The sequence below is a fragment of the Temnothorax nylanderi genome, unplaced genomic scaffold (assembly GCF_030848795.1).
Source record: "Temnothorax nylanderi isolate EJ_2023f unplaced genomic scaffold, tnyl_v1.0 TNYL_tig0028_pilon, whole genome shotgun sequence".
NCBI classification, from domain to species: Eukaryota; Metazoa; Arthropoda; class Insecta; order Hymenoptera; family Formicidae; genus Temnothorax; species Temnothorax nylanderi.
The window spans coordinates 335840-355783 of NW_027249090.1; the positions used below are offsets into that span (position 1 = coordinate 335840).

The 19944-nt window shown below is 40.9% G+C and overlaps 1 protein-coding gene across 4 annotated transcripts in view; it reads left to right on the forward strand.

The window, feature by feature from the left end:
• The window catches only part of LOC139770224 (uncharacterized), a 78046-nt gene that overhangs the window by 51277 nt on the left and 6825 nt on the right, over positions 1-19944 (forward strand). For all 4 annotated transcript variants that reach the window (XM_071702002.1, XM_071702004.1, XM_071702003.1 and 1 more), the window contains 4 exons: positions 12309-12477; positions 13292-13456; positions 18513-18795; positions 19328-19502. In XM_071702002.1, the coding sequence (XP_071558103.1) occupies positions 12309-12477; positions 13292-13456; positions 18513-18795; positions 19328-19502 (792 nt within the window). The remainder of the gene's footprint in view (positions 1-12308; positions 12478-13291; positions 13457-18512; positions 18796-19327; positions 19503-19944) is intronic.

The following is a 19944-nucleotide window of genomic DNA, read 5'->3' on the forward strand; positions in this document are numbered from 1 at the left end:
GGTTAAAGTAACATTAATGGGCGCGCCGGAACCGAGAATGGAAGAAGTGGATCTTGTTTTATTGAATTCTCGCGCGGCTTCAAGTAGCCCACGAGCCTGTAAGTCTGCCCTGCGAGCAAAGCGAGGAGTTAACCTTGTTATTGCGACTTATTTTCTTAACCAGTGGAGTGTTAAGTACCGCTTAATTTTCACATTATTCGATTAAAGGTTAAACGGCAAACTGTATCGCGAGCTGAGCACGAGCGTGGTGTGCATATATATACCGTAGGTATAAGATAAAAGTGAAAGGTCTTTCCCCTTGACGTGACATTTTCCCGACCTTAAAGTGATTAAAGTAAAGAGTTTTACGTATCGATCGCGCGCGCCCGAACAGATCCGAGCTTCCTCTTCCTGGTTTTTGAAGGGATAATGCGCGCGTACGCGAAGAAGCTGTATACAGATAGGGAAAAACGGGTGCTATGCAAATTGCAAGCGTGCTGCAGCAGTCAATTATTTATTTGCTTGAGTTATTAAAAATGTTATCAAGGCCCGAAGTGATAAAACTGATATTGCCTTTCGAACGTTAAGCTGCTACGAGAGAGAGAGAACACTAAAAAAGGAGAATGCGCGCCTATTTATTTATTAGCCTCAAGTTACAATTAACTTTTTATAGCCTATCCGCATATACGTATAAAATTATAAGGATGCGATAAAAAAACATAGATAAAATATATACGCGCGTTTATATCGGTTACAAAGATAACAAATAAAGGTCATTGCGCAAAGTATAGAATAATCAATCGGGACAATTGACGTAACAGTAATGTCAGATTCTATTTAAATTAACCCTTCCTCTATCGAGCTGTCTGTAAAAGATAAAAATAGGCGCACCATACGTCTATTAGACGCGCTAATAATAAAACGATCTTAAAGCGGAATTACGGAGAGACATTGAATAGTCAATTTCGAGAACTGGATGCACGTAGATTATTTTTGTCGTTTCTGTCGAGAAAATAAGCAGTTCGACCGGCCGCTAAAGCCGCGTTTAACGTCCCGCTGAGGAGTATCTCGAGGAAGAGAAAATATTGAAAGAGAAAATGCCTTTGGCGAAAGGATTTAAACTTTACCGTTCAAAGTCGTCAACCGCTTACATTCCCAACGTGCGGTCCGTACGTGCGAGACGAACTATGTGATCTCCGGGTCGGTGGATGAAATCGTGGAACAAAACTTGTCAAACTTGGCGCCCGATCTTGACACCGAGCGGCAAGAGTTTCCGATTCGCGAGATCGTTTTCCAAGATCCGGACCCGGTCTCGGGATCTCACTCGCTTGTATTCCCACTCGAGGAGCGGGAGATCTCTCACTCGAGTCGCGAATCGCAGTAAAATAGTCGGGAATAAAATTCATCGTGAATTTCCGCGATCGCCGGATGTGTCTCCTGGTCTCGCGCTCGAGACGACGACAGATCGTCCGGAGAAATCCGTTAAGCCGATCAATAAACCGATACATCATCAGCCAGCTATCGCCCACTTATCGTCGACATGAAAAATACTTTAACTCCCGTCGTCTTGCTAATACACGGCGTTCCTCGACAATTCCTCAATATTTGCTCGCGTTCGATAACGTTCGCCGGAGTGCAATGACAATAGAACGTATCGATCGTACCTGGAGTACCTTTAGGCTAACGTTCTCCGTAGCCCTGACGACGGGAGAGAGCCCAACTCCGTGCCTGAACCCGCGTCGTATCCGTCTTTGTACAGTTTAGCAGGATACCAGCGTGTTATTTGTCGATCGACCTCGGGCGCGATTCCCGCACCGTGACTCGACCGAATCAGGGAGGGAATCCCAGGACACTTGCGGTCCCAGGATACCCCCCTCCGGTGGTATATATTTCAAACCGGCGCGGCGGCCGCGCACACGAACGAACCGCTGTCCGCGCGAGCCGCGTCCCACGGGTCTCTCGCCAAAGTACGATTAACGTGCCGTGGCACGCGCCCGTCGGCGTCGCATCGCTCGCGGCATCAAGCGATTTCGCTCTCCCGTTTTATTTCGGATCCCATCGTAAAACAGCGGATTCCGGAGGCGACAACTCCGGGGGAAGTGAGAACCCTGTCAAAAGTGTTTCCGTTCGGACGGCAAACGGAACGAGAATCGAAGGGAACATCTAGGAGGCATCTGGGGCTGGATTTATTGCGCGACATCTGCGTGCTTGACAGAAGCACGATATAGAGAAGTGCGATACGAACTTTGAAGAATTTCTCGTTCTGTCGCCATGTAAATTTTTAAGAAACGTCGGAACGACGAAATAACTTTCTGAAGTAATGAGATTGAGTAACAACGAAGATTAGCAAACACTTCTGTAGTCCTCGCGCGAACTTATCCGAAAATTGTCGCTTTTTTTAATGATTATTATTTACATATTTAATATCTTTAATTGTTGTTTTATTATTACTTTTCTTGACGATCAGTCTTAATTTCTTACACGCTTGGTCGATTACTCGGGACCCAAAGATCCGGAAGTCTCGATAATCCGAACATGTTGCATTAAGTTCGGATTACGGAGTTCGCACTGTGTCTAAAGCCGGCGTAGAAAAGCGATGCTGCAAGCAGTAAAGTCTTGATTTCGCCAATCTTCTTCCAAGCAGATAACGTCCGTTAAATGCCCCCTCGAATTCAGTTCCGATTGCGTCGACGTTCATTAACGATCGTTAAATCGTCAGTCAGGTGCGGATGTTAAAGAAATCGAAGTTCGCCATTAATCAATCGTTTATCGCGAGATCCCCGTCTTGTCTCTCAATTAAACCGTTATTTTAATAATAATGCTGCTCTCTTCCATTTTGCGATTATTGGAAATTTAATGCCGCGGAAGTATAGGAGAAGTTTACGAAGAATTATGATTCCTACTACAGAGATCTATTTACAAAGCACCTTTGCAGAGACCTACTTTCTTTTTTTTTCTAGCTGCATTATATTGCGAAAATAACACTTTCATTCTTTTCATCTGCGCTCTCAGTGTTCTCTAACACGTTTCTTTCATTCTTCCTTCCTTCTCGTCATTACTCGTTTTATTTTAAGTGTAGCTACACCGTAATAAGGTGCACACATAAAAGAATGGACCCCCATCACGCGGTTGGCAAATGGACGTTCCTCAATTTTTGCGATGTTTCTCACAGCAAGAAACTTCGCTAGCTTGGATTAAAGCTCGTACATTTCTTTTCTCGTAGACAGCGTATTTTATACAGCTGAATGTTTAATTACTGCGAGGGAAACGAGTCATTGTGTATCCGCTAAATAAATTTTCCGGTAATATAAATTTTTACTGGTATAAAATAAAGAAAATAGTTGAGGATTACCAGACATGTATTTTCAAACATTCGTTTTGTTGCTTGAAGAAGAAAACGATAATAGAACTGAAGACTTGTGTAATTACAATATGACGGAGAGTCGACGGAATTAGTTCGACGCGGACAGAATCGTTTAAAGTTTCGTACGGTATTCCCGCTAAATACCGCAAATTACACCAGTTTAGAATTAATGCGGCATTTCGCCGAACGATATCGGACTTTATGTCGATTTACTCACTCTCTTGAACGACAACGTCAAGAGAGCTTGCTCAGAACTACCGATATACACGGCGTCGTGTTTAGGGGTGGAAAATTGTTCATCTCCTGTTTGGAAGCGAGTTGCGCCAACAACGCCACTTTCAAGTAAGAGAGAGCACTGGGATAGGAAGGAGAGGATTAGAGAGAGACAGAAGGAGTTGGAGAGCACGAAAATGGAACGAGGGAATGCGAATGAAGACAAAGGCTTTCGGCAGAAGATATTTCATTATCGCAACGCGTAACGAAAGATCAACCAGTCAGAAAGAGTGCTATCTCAGTTTAGTTTCCTGAACAGTGTAATTTCTCTTCATTTTCGTATCTCTCTTCATTTTTGAACGAGAAAAGTAATTTGTCGTAATTTATCCTCTACATAGCAATGAGTTTGTCTTGCATTATAATAATCAGTACATATTTATCGCGCAAATAATGAAAAAATTAAGGTTTATTAAAAGCAGCTTCTCAGAATGCAAATGATAATTTCGCAAACTTCTCTTAACACTTTGGACTTTAAATGCCTTCTTTTTTTATGACTTGTTTGTTTAGATTTCAATTTACCATTCGCTTCTTGTCATAAATCGTAAGTTTTATCATAATAACGTTTATTTCAACGTCAGGATTCTTAATAATAAACTTTCTTTCATTATAAACACGAGAATAATTCAAGTTCTCGTTGCGCTGCGGTAATTTAAGAAATGTATATTTAATTTACACAGCTAATTTTATCGAATATTTATCGTCCAGAAATTATAAGAAAGATCTTATTAATTTACACAACTCGCTTATTAGTCAAGTAGATATCTCTAAGGAGATATATAATTTGCATACGCAAATATTCATTATTCTACGAAACTTAAAATTATAATTGTGTCAACGTGTTAACGCGTTTCTTGGTTAAACAATTCACGGATGAGAAGAACATCTATAATATTTTTAAAAGTACCTTATACATATAAATAATTTATAAACAAGAATGATAGAAAGAGGGGAAAGGGGAAGAAAAGAGAAAATTTTTGCTATAGAAGTATAAATGTTTACGTATCCTCATGGTTTCAATTATTCGCCACGTATTATATCACATGATATATGCGGCGGCTTGTTTTCACTTTATCCTTGTTTTCGTTGGAGGAGTTTTCGTTCTCTTAGTCGTCGAGATCGATACGGGACGATCCCGAGGGAGTGACAGATGCGATATCGTCAGGAAAACGTATTCGTCTGGCTAAACGACGGAGAGCTCTCACGACGTGTCGCTTCCTGGTGATTCTTCTCCCGACCGGTGCGGTGTCTGTAGCTCGGCGGCCGATTGGGGGTACGATAGGGTCGCTATATAAGCCGGAAAGACGTAAGGCGGCCGAAGCTTCGGGGATTTCTTTCCCGTGTGATATACTGCGCGCAACGATGCACCACCGCCGCGTACTGATGCACGTAGAGAGCCCCGCTCTGCTGGGATATGTGCCCCAACCAGATAGACCTAGTTTCGACAAAAGTTATCCACTCCTTCGTCAAAGTTAGGGGCTCAGCGATGCCTGTCGTAAAGCGTCTCTCAGACCATCAATATTTACTGTCAACCAAAGTATTGACAATACCCTCCAGTAATTAGCGCCGAACTGCCATGAGGCGTACAAACGGCGGACATGCATTGTCAATAGCTTTAGTTCACACCGAATTACCGCGATAAGACTTTGTGTTGCCTGTACAGTGTTGCTCTAAAGGAAAGGGCTGCCAGAGCATGACAAGCCTCTTCACTATTTATACGAAAATTCACAAGCGATGATTTGCTGCATCAGGATTAATGCACAAGTCATGTATTCGAGTGAAAATATGTTCGAAAAATAGTTTTACAATGATACTTCAATGGAACTTTTTTACAAATGGAATTTGTGGTACTAGGTAACACTTGTAAAAAAAAAATGGAAATTTTTTTTTGTTAATTTGAAATATCGTTTAAAGACGGAGTCGCTAAAATTTGTTCAGCTTTAGTCATTTACAATGCAAAGATACTTAATGCATTCTGTCAAATGTACTTACTGAAGTATTTAGAATTTATGAGAGCTATATAAACGATCTATTTTATATTTATTAAACCACTTCGTAACTGTTATTTGCAAAGTGCTCTGAGATATATGCCTTTAGGCGCTGCAAAGTTGTTATTACTGACATATTGAAAATAAATATTGATCCCTTAAGGGAAACTGAATAACCCTCCTTCCCCTTTCCTTTCGTTCTCTCACGGCATCTGTTACCAAACTCTGTATTTTCGTCTCAAAATTTTCAAAAAACTTTTATTCTACGGGTTTGCATTTCCTCCGGCAAATTTAATTTCCACTTTTCCCGAGTATCGCGGAAATACCATCGATTTTTAATTTGCCCAGCGAAGTTCCCAGAAGTTTACTTTCCCCGATCAAACTCCCAATTATTGTTTGCGTTGTAGTAACTTTTGCAATCATTCACGCATATACAGCTTTAGTCCTAGATCGCATTCAGCTTCGTTTTCCAATCGAAGTTTTAATTTAGGCAACTTCTTATTGCATTCTTAAAAACGCATTCTTAAAGTCTAACCTGAATAAATCTCGTTACCATTAATTTAGCTCAGCCACTCGTTTACGATTTTATTAGAACTCTTACTTAGAACTCTTGAAGAATATATGGCGAAATTTTAAGCAGAAGAAGTAGACTCTTTTCTCAAAACTTCGTGCACAAAACGTCAAATCAATATAATGATTCTTGGATTACGCGTCGACAACTGAACGGATATTTTAAACCTACGCAAAGATATATAGTGTATCGTCACGCAATGTACCGCAACTGCATTTACGTTCGAAGTTCGCGCTTCCGATTTGATTAACCGAGGTAGCATTAAGTAGCATTACGTGTACGCGGGGGTGGGTATGATCGATGCGGGCGTCGTACTTTTTATTTTACAGAGCCGCGGGCGTGAAATTTATCACGTCGCTATCTCCGATAAAAATATCCGTATCTTTCATTCACCATAAATCAGATTGTAACACGCTCATTCATTCATAATTCATAAGAGAGATAGCTATTTTTATCTGTTGCTTTATGTTCTCTATTACACTGTCGCGGAACTACACAGTCAATTATATACGAATTATTTATTAATGCTTATTTTATAATTACGAGATCTTAGTACTACCTGAGCAGAATGACTTAATTAAAATTTAATTAAAATTGCATATCATTTCGAAATAAAACGCAAATCTGAATAGAAAATAGCGAACAATGGAAATAACAAAAGTCTAGTATTATGTCGTGATTAAAAGCGTATTAATATTTTTTATATTAAATAAACATCTCAATAATTATTATAAAAATACATTTTATTCTCAGAAAAATTTTAATTCAAGAATTAATCGAAATAATGAAGATTAAAAGTAAAAATGAAAAAAGCGCCGGATTAAAATTTCATTAAGAAAAAACTAACTTCAATTTTCATCAGGCGAGCGCAGAGAGTGCTTGATCGCATACATATACATTAAACAGATTCGGGGCAAACCGCACGGAATCAAACACAGATAAACTTCTGTTTGAAGATTTATTTTTTAATAATAGATACCTCTCTCGAATTGTGGAAAACACTCAGATTATTTTCCGAGGACAATCGAAACGTAGACAGCCAGTTTGTTTATCTGTCGCAATAAGGGCTGTGTACTCTGCACGGAGAGAATTTTTTGTTATATTTTACCCTTAAATTCACTACAAACTTGGGACAACTTGGCAACCAAGGAATTTTTAAAATACACAAAAGACATTTTACAAACAACGTGATAAAAATTACCAAGCAGATTGATAAATTTTGAAAAATTATTGAAATTTTCTAGATATATTTTAGTAAAATTAATCAAACATATTTTATATTTTAATGTAATAGATATTAATATTTTTTATTATGGTAGATATTAATCAGAATAGCTCGCATAAAATTCTTGGTGGTACATGTTGTCCCACAACTACCATGATTTCAGGGTAAATTTTAAGAGAAAATTCTCTCCGTGTGGTAAGAAATAAGTATTGGTGCTTTTATTTTGGTGATTTTCGAGAAATGCAAAGTTAGCATGATTTCTAGCGGAGCTCTAATACATTTTTGTTCAGTTTATAAGACAATTATAAAAAAGTATATGTGTGTATATATAATGTATGTCTAATTGAAATAAGCATTAATTGGCAGGATTTTTTTTATAACTCGGGATGATTCTTTTCTTAGACATTTAATTGCTCCGCCGTTTTCTTTCACAATTTTGTAGGTTCCCAATATTAAATATTTTACTGATTTAACGAAGCATTGAAGTAAAATTGTTGCGAAATTAAAATCTTTTTAAAACCAAGCGACGAATAAGACGACGGTACTGCCATTTATTTGCGAAAGCTCTTCTTTAAGCTTTGTCCTTTTTAACGTCTTTAACAAACTACAAGCGAGCTCTTCGACTTTTTAATGCGTGAAGAGCGATTTATCTTCCATCACTTGTACCCGAAAGGAAAGCTTTTATGCTTCCTTTTTCACGTCTTGGTACGAAGCTCCTTAAACATTTTTCTTATCCCGAACTGTCGACAATTAGTCATAGAAATAACAGCAATTGCCCACCGAGAAGGCAACAATCATCGCTAACAGCGGAACAGTTGCGGAAAATGGTAATTTTCGCGGCACCCTTTGAAACGGTCGGCGCAGAGAAAATGATGTAACGTTAGACCAACCTTTTATCGATGTCAAAATACATCGCGGCGCTTGCTCCGACGGTCGCTGCTACTGAAATATTCTTGAAAGATGAAAGCGACGAAAAGAGGATGCAGCCGGGATGCGCGCGATCTTGCAAGGAGAGACGTCATTGAGTGTTACGAGAAAAATATGTAATGACGGACGAGCATCGGGACAAGTATGAACAAAGGCTTTACGCTATCGTCCATCCGAGTTCCTTGCTGCCGCTCTACGTTAAGACCGCCGTGAAAAGACTCTTATCCGTCGAGAACGTATTTAAAGCACAGTGTCATCGGCGAGTTTCGTGCACCACTTTGAAAAATTATCCTGCCCCGTTTCGATGACGTGTTCTCATATATCATCGTGACGCAATAAGAGACACAAGCTCCCTGATGTGTATTGGCTTTCAAATGCTTACGATTTATAATAGAAACACGTTTGCGAAAGACGACTCTCTTTCTGTAAAGAAGACAAAGGTCGGAATGCGATAGGTGTACCGGGATGATTTAACGTTCGGAAAATTCCAAGTACGGTCTAGTTACTTCCGGATCATTTCTGCAATAGATCCTGAATCTTGTGCGACACAAGTTGTATCGAAAGATTGTACAGCTATCTGCGCTAGTAGCCCCCCGTTTTACTCGCGTTCTTTTTTGTCTTGAAAATAATATAGGACGATAAAAGGGCAAGCATTTTGCGGACAAATCCAATCTGGGTACAAAAGGGCTTTGCAAAATCCGATCCGTGAAATTCTAAGCGAGGGTTCATCCCACTTGGTCCACTTGGTCGCACTTGTGCAAATAGCGCTAAAAGCGTCCAGACTCATAAATTATTCGCATAAGAACGTCGAGCCGAAGTCGCTACCTGTTGAAGCCTCGCCGCACCAATATCCAGGTTTCTTCGAGAGAGGTTTTCTTTTTAAGTCGTAACGAAGCCGGACAATGCATATTCATTTCAGGATCGATCCGACGATTTTATCTTTAACACCGGGATTAAAGGTGCTCAGCTCAAAGATTAAACATAAATTACGCGCGTTGCTGGATATATGTATATGTATAAGGAAGGTGTTAACGCTTCGCCTTTAGAATCTTTTCTATTCTATGCAAAAATGGATGAACCGATTACATAAATTACGTGAATCAGTTAATGCTAATGAAAAGTGTCGATATAATGTTTAAGGAAGAAAATTCTTCGAAATTGTGACATTCTATACATATATATATATTTTTTTTTTTTATTCTTTCTGCATCATTATTTGACACATGGCGTGCGTTTCCTTGGTGTTCTCGAATTTACGCGAAAATGTGCACGCGAGTCTCGTGAGAGCTCGAGAAGAGAAATGTGCGAAATGTCAAGCCACGGGGCATAACACTGCACGTTTATGTGCGTATAATTACATACGCGCGCGTGGCAAGTAGTAATTTTCCTAACGCGACTTTATTCGAACGTAGCGACGAAATGCATGCTTCTCCGCTTCTCATTTCGGGCGTAATATCGCACCTTGAGTATATCCACCGACGAGGCGTCATTCCCTCAGTTCTTTCGTGTATCCGACGAGGACATGTTTACGCCTCTTTAGCAAAGTCGGCCGCTCATTTGCAAGTATATAGGATTTCGCGGAGAAGAACATATCTAATTGCAAAGAACTTGCTCTATTCATGATTTGCACCTAGTCTCTTTCGTAAAAAGTCTTATGTTTTTAAAGTGAACTAACGAACTAATATTCGAAGTTTCATGTACGAGTAATTTAAAACATTCAAATTGACTATTTTACAAGCGGGGATTTAATTTAACGCTCGATTAGATCGAAAACATCGGAAATCCCAACCGGAGTTTGGTACCGAAAAGTGTAACTGACAGGATCTAATTTCTCAATTAATTATATCGAGTTTTTCCTCAGTAAAAGTTCAATTTTGTGTTTAGTTAATTAATTACTTTACATTGTAATCTAAACAACCGAATTAAGTTTAAAATTTATAAATTAACAATAAAAATTTATTTCTTTTTTAATCACCGTAAATATTATCTCAGAATTTCTATCTCAAGTATTTTTACCTAAAAAAATCTAATTTTATTGTGATGTATATCTTAAAACTCTCTTGAGCTTTTAAAAAACTGTGATTTTTGTGATAAACATTGTGAATTTTTCAGTATATATTTCGAAAAATTCCATTTCGAAAATTTCCTTTTAATACAAATGTCCACTTATTCTACACTCGGTTTTAAACTACTTTCTTATATATCTTTTTGTAAAACTTTGTTGAAATTGTTCACGTCTGTCTCCAAACATTTGTCGAACGCTCGAAGTTTTAGACATGTAGACAAATGGACAACTAGACAGGGGTGGCACACATAGATAAATTGACAGAATTGTGCGAGCCAAATAAAACGATAGCGCGGCTTAACTTGCGCATCGTATAAATGCGTTTGAATTCGATTATTCATATCTGCCGAGTTCGAGGGTTTTTCGCATATCGGGGTACGATTATGCGAAACGTTTGCGAGCCGCGCGCGTTCGCGAGGAATTGGCACGATGTATTTATAAAAAGAAAGAGGCGTTTCTCGCTACTCTTCGCCAAGTTAAAAAGGTAAAAAGCGATGCTTTTACGAGATTACGGGAGACGTACGTCGATACGATTGACGTAACCCCGTCCAATTTTAGCATCACAGAGAGATACAGCTATAGCGCGCTCCGACGCGATGCCGCATTAAAATCGGACCGGCCGACGGTTTTCGTATTCCGTGCCGAGACGTCTTTCGCGTTTGCGGGGCACGACGCATATCGCGCATATCGCGCTGTCTTCAGATATCAGAATTTTCATCCGCGTAACCGCGACAGGGCGTGAAGTTTTGCATAAATCTTTACGCGCGTCCGCGCGGATTACGATCGGGAAATCCGCGAATTGCCTTCTCCACTCCACGTCTCACCGTCACCTCCCGCCGCAAATCACTCCGCACACGATTGATCTTATTTCGTTTAATTTTACAAACGCCTTCGGTGGAAGACCCGTTTATCTCTTCTTGAAACAATCGAGGAATTCGAGAGCCAGGAATTATCGTCGTAAACAGTAATTAACGCGATTTAACGGAAAACTAGCTCGTCACTGAAAACTAGCATAGTTCACGTTACAAAGATTTCGTCGTAATTGCGAAATCCGACGCCACTGAGAGTAATTACGAAGAGTCGCGTGATAAATCCGATGACTTTGTTCGAAAACACGGTATACCCTTCTAGGGTATACCGAAGCAAGAGAAGAAGAGAAAATATTTTTCTCGTTATATCGCAACGCTGAGCGAGGTAGCGGGTAGCGGGTTAACAAATGCCTGGAATTTAAATAACGAAATGAGATAAAATGGATCATGTAACGATGTAATTATTTAGCGTCAAGAGATATACCTCGGAGTAATCTTTACGAGATCTTTTCTATAAAAAATTGCCCGCTATATTCGTAAGAGGAATTCAGGCCGTAATTTTAATCGTCGCAAAAGTAATACCGGGGGTGATGAATACATTTTTCCGAAAAGGCTTCGTGGATTTGGACGCGCGGTAAAAAAAAAAGTGTCGAAACAACATTTGCGCGAATTTGTGTCTCCGACCTGTTTCCGCATCCGAGCGCGAAGCGCGGTTCCCGCGAGCTGCGAACGCGGCAAGGGGATGAAAAACACGTGAAAAATTATTTTTCGCCCATTTCGAAGCGCGAGTCTCGCGTCCATCCCCGGGCAAGGAGAGGCAACGTTCCGGTTTGCGAGCGTTTCCTCGTTAGCGCTCACAAACGCGAAATCAATCAGCAAACGAGCTCCGTCCGTTGTGCGGACCATAGCAAGGAGGGGAGAGGTCGGCCGAATAAAACCGTCGCGCTCCTCCAGAACGCCGCGCCGGGGGTTGAGGTTGAGGCCGCGATATTCGGGATAATTGGGAAGCGCGATACGCGCGATATTCGGGAGCATCGCGCCCCGCTGATTTCCGGCAATCGTGCCTCTAATAGCCTGTCAAAAGTGACTCTTATCGGGTGAATGTTTCAGTGTGGGCGGGGGCGTTGAGCGCCGCGATCTCCCGTGGTTCCGCGCCGCTGGTCGTCGGCGCGTGTCGCCGTGGCAATACGAGGCTCACGGCGGTGATCGGTGGCCTCGTGCTGGCCCTGGCGTCGCTCTTCACCTCGTTCGCCGTCCAGATGCATCAAGTGCTCCTTAGGTGCGTAACGGCGCAAATGCTACAGCTATCGACCGCCCGGGCGACACGTTTCGACCGGGAGGAGGTTTTATCGCGTAAGCTGATGGCTGTTCAGAAGTAATCGATGGGTAGGACGCGAGGGTCGATTTTTTATCAACTTGCATGCAGGCGACGTTTAACCGTCGAAGAATTATTGTGATGGATGTTGCATTAAAAATAATCGAAGGGCAGATGAGGGAGTGTTTTTGTTAACTTTTACGCGAGGGATGAAATATTAATAGCATGTTGAGTGAATTATCGAAGCTGTTTTTTACGGCGAAATTGAGTAATTATTTATGCGGACGCTTATTGTGCTTTAAATTTCTCTTTAGTCGCGGATTACATTCGCGCGTCAAATTAAAACGGGAATACTTTGTAAAAAAAAAAAGAAGAAAAACATTTACGTTGCCGCACCGAAAATTTAGTTGATAATTGTGAGTTCTGAAATATTCTGTACGTATTATATGTATCATATGGCAATGCGCGGAGTTACATATTTCTATGGTAATAGTCACTCGTTTAATTCTGCTTTTGAATAGCTTTTAAAGCTGAAAACGCGCGTAATAGCGTCCCGTACCTTTTTAACCGGAAAGGGCATTAAAAAATGATGAGAAATGAATATTTGCGGCTCAATACATCCCAGCTGCCCGAGTTCTTCTTTGAAAACGTCAGCGACTCGTTTTCGCGTAGCGAAACTCCGCGCGCTTTCCGCTTAAAATATCGCCTCAGCTTATATCCTTTCGCGCGGCAACTCCCGCTGCAAAGTCATACGATTTACCTTTACAAAATGCAACAGCTACGGTCTGGTGCTGGGCGCGGGGGCTGGCCTCGTGAGGGAAACCGCCAGTCTGGTATTGGGCAATTACTTCAGAAAACGACGGGAGTTCGTCGAGATGGTGGTGCAGGCCGGCACCGGCGTGGGAATAGTGCTCTTCAGCGTCGTCTACAAAGAAGCGGTCGGGTGAGTTATCGCATATATTACGGGGAAACGCGCGGGGGGGAGAGATGTATGCATTAGCCTATATCTCCCTTAGGAATGTGCACCGGTCCGACGATTCGCTCAAGTCGAGCGGAGAAGATCCAATTAACCTTCGGCCGTGCCATTTCTTTGCACGTGTGGGCGCGTGATGCAAATTTAATATCGCTCGCTCGCTTCTTTTTTTCATCGCACGCGACGGAAACCGGCGGATGCCGGAAAAATCGCGAAGGCCGGCGTCGTTCGCGTTTGAAGTATCCGTCAATGATTACTACGGAAGAGCTTGTCGCACGGTCGCTACGCGATCGTGTGAATTAATTAACATTCGTTAAAAATGCAACTTACGAGAGAATAGATGATTAGATATAGATAAAATTATTTACTCTATGACAAATAAATTAAAGCTAAACATATTAATTAATTGAATATAGTTTCTATACAGAACTACAAAATAGTTTTTCAACGAATTTTATTAATTCCTAGAAATTAAGATGAAGAAAAAATTCTATACATTGTATTATTCAATTTTTATCGAAAATTGAATCATTGAGAAACGGATAAAAGGATAACACACTTAATAATTTTGCTTTAACAAGGATTAAGAAGAGCAAAATGTTTGATAAGTATTGAGATTTTAGAAGATGCAACAATACTTTCGGATAAATTTCACCCCTCCCGCTCCCTGCCTGTAGAAACAGAAGCCAAATACGTGGCGCAGTTATTTTCCGTGAAAGTGGTATTCGAAAACGATGAATTTCGTTGGTAATAGTAACGATATTTGACGACAATGACTCCCGAAACAAATTGCGTACGAAGAGAAGTCGAGCGGCAGCGTGTAACATACGGACAAAACTGCTTTCAGTGCGCGCCACCCTTTTATCGTAGATTTTCGCGCGACTGCATGTCCTCCCCCCCCCCCTCCCGCCGAAACGTACGGACGTTGCGGGGCGCAACGACAGTTTCTGTGCACAAAAACAGCGAACAGATTCGACGTGGAATAATTGAACGTTCTATTCGGTCCCGGCCCTTCATTCTCTCTCTCTCCCTCTCTCTCTCTCTCTCTCTCTCTCTCTCTCTCTCTCTCTCTCTCTCTCTCTCTCTCTCTCTCTCTCTCTCTCTCTCTCTCTCTCTCTCTCTCTCTCTCTCTTTCTCTACGCGTCCCTCCCCTTCTGCCTCCGCCGACTATCGAAATAGCTCGTTTGGAGTTCGCCACGGGCGTTTGTTAGTATCATTGATCTATTATCCGTGAGTGTTCGGCAAATTATTTTCAGTTGTATCCCGGATCCCCGAACGTCCGCTTTCGCGATCGTGGATTCTACGACGAGATCAGTCCGGCTTATCCTCGGCGAAACCTGCCTGCGCGAAAGATTGCTATTTCCATTTAATTTCTTTCAATTTTTAACGCGCGTTTTAAAATTACGCCTGGAATCTTATTAAAGTCATGTTGAAATTAATTAAAGAGCGAGATGTGGTTACCGCGGCTTTAATCGTCACTTAAAGCTCTTAATTTTTAATACTGAATGATCGACGTGTGCTTTGATATTAGAACGACGGCCGGCGGTTTTCTAATTTCCGACTACCGCGTAGTTAAAAGGACTTGGAGGCAGTTTTATAACTGTGTACACAAATAGCGTAATACATATAATTCAAAAAATGAATTATATATATTACCGAAAGAACGTATTAGCGCTTTACTTTTCTCAAAAGTATAAAAATAAACATAGCGACGTAATTTTTCTTTCGTAGAATTATATTGCGAGAGATTAAATTAATGAAATGTTGGTTGAATTTCCCCTGTCGACGAGGGAGAAATGTTTACCGTGATTTAACTCTCGTGTATGTTAACCTGTACCTATGTAGACAAAATGCGGCGATGGTTATACATGCGGGTTATTAAACGTGCACTTAATTGCCGTTGCTATGTGGCAGTTTCTGTTAGGTATAAAAGCATGTCCAATTAGAGATCGGGCTCTTCTGGACCGACGAACATAATATCGTCAGGTTGTTGGAGTAACTCGCTAAGTCGATATATGGGTTACTCGATAACTGGATAAGTTTGCCCAGGTCGACGATATACCGGGCTAATTTACGATATAAAATACGGAAATATCTTGAAACATATTCGGAGCGGTATATGCGCGATAAAAAGAAATTAGCATGGAAACGATGCATAATATAACGCAGAAGCTCGTTAAACAATGAACAAGTATTCTTTAAATATCTTGCTTTTTCTTTCTCAACATTTTAAATTCAGAAGGGAATTATTCAGAGTTTTAATCGGCTGTATTGATTTTGGAAAATAATTTATGTTGCATATGGAAAATTGATAAAATCAATACAATTCATTATAATTTACGCTTTTACAATTTTGTTTCAAGCAAACGTTTTTCGATAGCCAAATGCGTTTGTCGGTAAATTAATATTGTCATAAAAACTAGTTGCGGATATCTATGTTTTATCTCGCGCTGGAATCACTGCATTGCGGATGCTGTTCACTAGGCGAATTTCTTCTACGACTATGGTAGTGATATTAGATTTGTTCTTTCAAATGTTATCTTTTCTACACTTCCATAATTCTTCTCCTCCTCCTTCTCCTTCTCGTTCCAAAGCAGCAAATGGCACTTCTTTTCAAACTCAAAGGATGAAAGTTCAACAACGAATTATCCATTAATTTTTAGTGAAAAGTACATTAAAAAGATAGTCAAACATTATTCTTCACGATTCAGTCATTATTTTTGTCGACTCATTATACATACCGAATTAAATTACACGCAATAAACTGCCGAAATTTCTATACCCATTCTGTTGCACATCATATTTCATATGATTTGACCCATCAATTTGCCCAATAATATTTATTTGAGCGAAGTAATAATTATAAAGTATAATTAAATTAAACCGGACAGAATTTATTTCCGCGGAATTGCGTGTCTTATCTTGGAAATCGATCATCCTTTTTACGTTACCGTAAATTCCAGGGCAATATTTGTAAAATATATATACGCCGGATACGTGATAAATTGTTCACCCTTCCCCATTATGCCGCATGCAACATACAGTTTAACTTTACCGTACGCATGGCATAGAACGACGGATGGGGCGCGGTACACGATTGTCCGGCAATGCGGTGCACGCAAAAAAGATTTCGCGGACATTATATAAAATTCCGTGATAACGACAAACCCGTGAGCGTTAAAACAACGCTTCAATCGCGAACGTGCCGCGAGCCGGGTTTTTGCCGAATAATTCGCCGTCTCTGTCACAAACATATCGAACGCATCGACCGGCTGACCGAGCGGGTGGCCAGAGCGGCGGGCGGTTTATTACACGTGCCGTACGTTACCGAACCGTCATCATCTCTGACCCCGGGAATATATGATAAACATTTAATATGCGTTTCCACCGGGAGATAGGGAGCGCGCGAATGAGGGAAGGCGCGCGCGTATCGGAAAATAAATTTCAGCCGCTCCGCTCGCAAAGATAACAGCTCGTGTCCATGTAAAAACGTATACCTACCGGATATATATTATGAATAGTCATAGAGCCGGGTGGAGGTCTTATTATCCTTACGTCGAGGGAGGATTAAAGCGCAACCCTTCGCCCACGTACCGACATATAATATGTTGAATACATACATTTCGTAGAAACTTAGTTTTATCCCTTATTTTAATCTTCTTATTCGCGAGCCGCACTATTATTTGCAAACACTCGCCTTTCTCACGTGCAAACGGCTGAACGTGAAGAATACGGCGTCTGTATGTATTCCACTTGAAGAGAAAAATCCAAAAAATATAGAGAATTTATTAGAAAAGTACGTCTTTGTATTTTTTTAGTAACCGGAACAGGCGAGAGTTAACTTTGTAATTATATTATATATACACGGGGAGTGTTTAAAAAATTATGTTTTCGTACCGGGTTAATTTCGCCTAAAGTTAAATGTGCTGATGCATTGGCCTTTTTTTTTATTTTTTTAATAGCTTTTTATCTCTTAATCCCAACTTTATAATTTTTCGGTCGACGATTCATATGCTCTACTTGTTTATGTATGTCTACGTACTTTTTTTTTTAACTGTCACCTGGCTCAAGTATTTTTACCTCGTTTGTACTTTTACTTTGTTTCGCTAAATAATGAAATAAATGAAGCTTCCTAACGTTCGCACTGCGCAGTAAAAATATTAAAGATCGTTAAATGTTTGCAGAGTATTAAAACTTGTCAGGTTTAACGCTTCTTTCTAAACGTTTCTTTAATAAAGTTCTGATAAAAGAAAATAACACAGCAAAAGTAAATGGATGTTTCTCCTCGAAGGCAATACTGCTTGACAATGCGCTCGCGTTAAATGCGAATTTCATAACTTCTCGAAAAGAAGTAACGAAATAATTTGGAAACATCGTGCGCCATAAATCAAAAGTCACTTTATTATACAATTTTTGTAATAAGTTGCAGAAATCGTACGAAAGTAATGTTTGAGCTTCAAAAATCTAGTCGTTAATCTTCATCGTTCATTGACTTCGCGTTATCTCAAAGTAATTGTTTGCGAAAATTTTTCCGAAATTACTTTCTGATAAGATTATCTATATCTTTTTGATTAAAAAAGTACTTCATTTTTACACACCGAGATAACGACGATAAAATCGGGCACAATCTCTTGTTGTGATCTATTATAATTTAAACGACTTTCATGGAGCATGATATATTTGCATCATAAATTAAATATTTAACGAACAATGTATTTTAGTTTTACTGTAATTTCCAAGGTATTAAACAAATTATATTTTCAGCTAAACATTGAAATATTACAAATTTTTCTCTAACGATTTGAAGACGATTCGCGAGTGAGAGGGCGAGTGTACCTGCAACGCGGAAAAACGCCTCGCGGAAAATTTTCTCTCAGAAATGCAAGTGCAGTAGTTTTCACTCGTAATATAAAACGTATGCTAAGAGACGTAACGGAGAGCGCAAAAACTCAGCCGGCAGTATATACCGTCGTCAGCTGATTCGACGTTTCCTGCGCGATCGTAATCGCGCTGTATCTACCTACAGGAAGCTGGGCTGGCGACTGGGACTTCAATCGGTAACCGGAGCGCTCTCGTTGGCCTTCTTCCTGGGGCTGATTTACCGGAGTGCCTCGCTGTACCATCCTCAACGGCGAGCCATCCTGCATCTAAAGAATCAGCGCGGCAAAGTCAAAGAGAAGAAATCCGGGACCAAGGTACCGAGGCAGCCGTTGGTCGATCTGAGCCCTCTGGGATCACGTCCCGTGAGAATGCTCATGCTGGCCGCCGGTGCTGCCGGTTTCGGTCTTTACACCCCCGCCTTCTATATCGTAAGTGCACTCGGTGATTGAGAGGGATTTCCTTCTTTGATAACGGCTCTCCCGACGGTCTGCTATTCTCCAGAGACTCGGCGTGGCGTGGCAAAAGTCACGAACGGTTTATTCCATTTCGCGTTATCAATTTTGTCTTTCGATGCGTCCTCGAAATTCCTTCTTCCGTAATAAATGTACCTTATAGAGAAAGAATTACCGGTACTTTTTGATACGGATCGTAAAGAGAAAAGTCGCCCGAGCCATTTTATTTCAGTCGGCAATAGAATATTCATCAAATGCACCCGAAACAAGTTGCGAGACAATTTGGCAGCTCGTGGCATTTCCGCTAACGGTTTAATGACGCAGAATCGAGCGAGCGTCGAGTTTCCTAATTTCGCGATTTCCGGGGTAATCTCGGGGGATAGACGGGGCCAATTTCGATAATCGATATTAGACGGGGCGTCGTTACCCGGCGTCATTGTCCGCGTTATCGTGGCGATCCGTATAGCGCGTTCTTTCCCGCAGCCTTAATGAGAAACATCACTTACAGGCTCTGCAAGGCTACCAAGACGGACTGGAGGCTAGCGCCCTGGTACTGCTACAGACCTTTCTGGGCCTGGCGGCGGCACTCGGATGCGCGGCTTTGGGGGTAGTTATCGTCAGACCTTCCGCTCAGTGCCTAGTATCCAGGCAATATCTCTGTCAAGCGGCACTCATTGGAGTTGGTCAGTACATCTCGCGGCCGCTTTCGCATACATGCCCGTAGTTGACCGTAAACAAGTTCAAATTGCTAGATGTTTGCGTCCCATCGCGTTGACAATGGCAACGTGCGATCTAACGCGGTTGAATTTTTTTTTTCCAGAACAGCTATCTCATCTCATACTCTTTAGCGTTTATATGGAATTTCCCGAATTTATATCCTGTTTCTGCTGTAGATTCTTTACTTTGATCTTGAGTTTATCGGGACGTATAACTGCGAAAAGGGCTATTCGTCTCTCTATATAAATAGATTATTTTTCGCTACAAGGCCCCGCAATAAAGCTCCCTTTCAAACGAAAATTGAACCCGGCAAAATTGTGGAGCACGATTCGAGTCGTGCGAGAGAAACAGGTCGATTTGACATTCAGTAAGTGAGTTTGTGCACACGTAAAAAGTCTTTACTCGGGA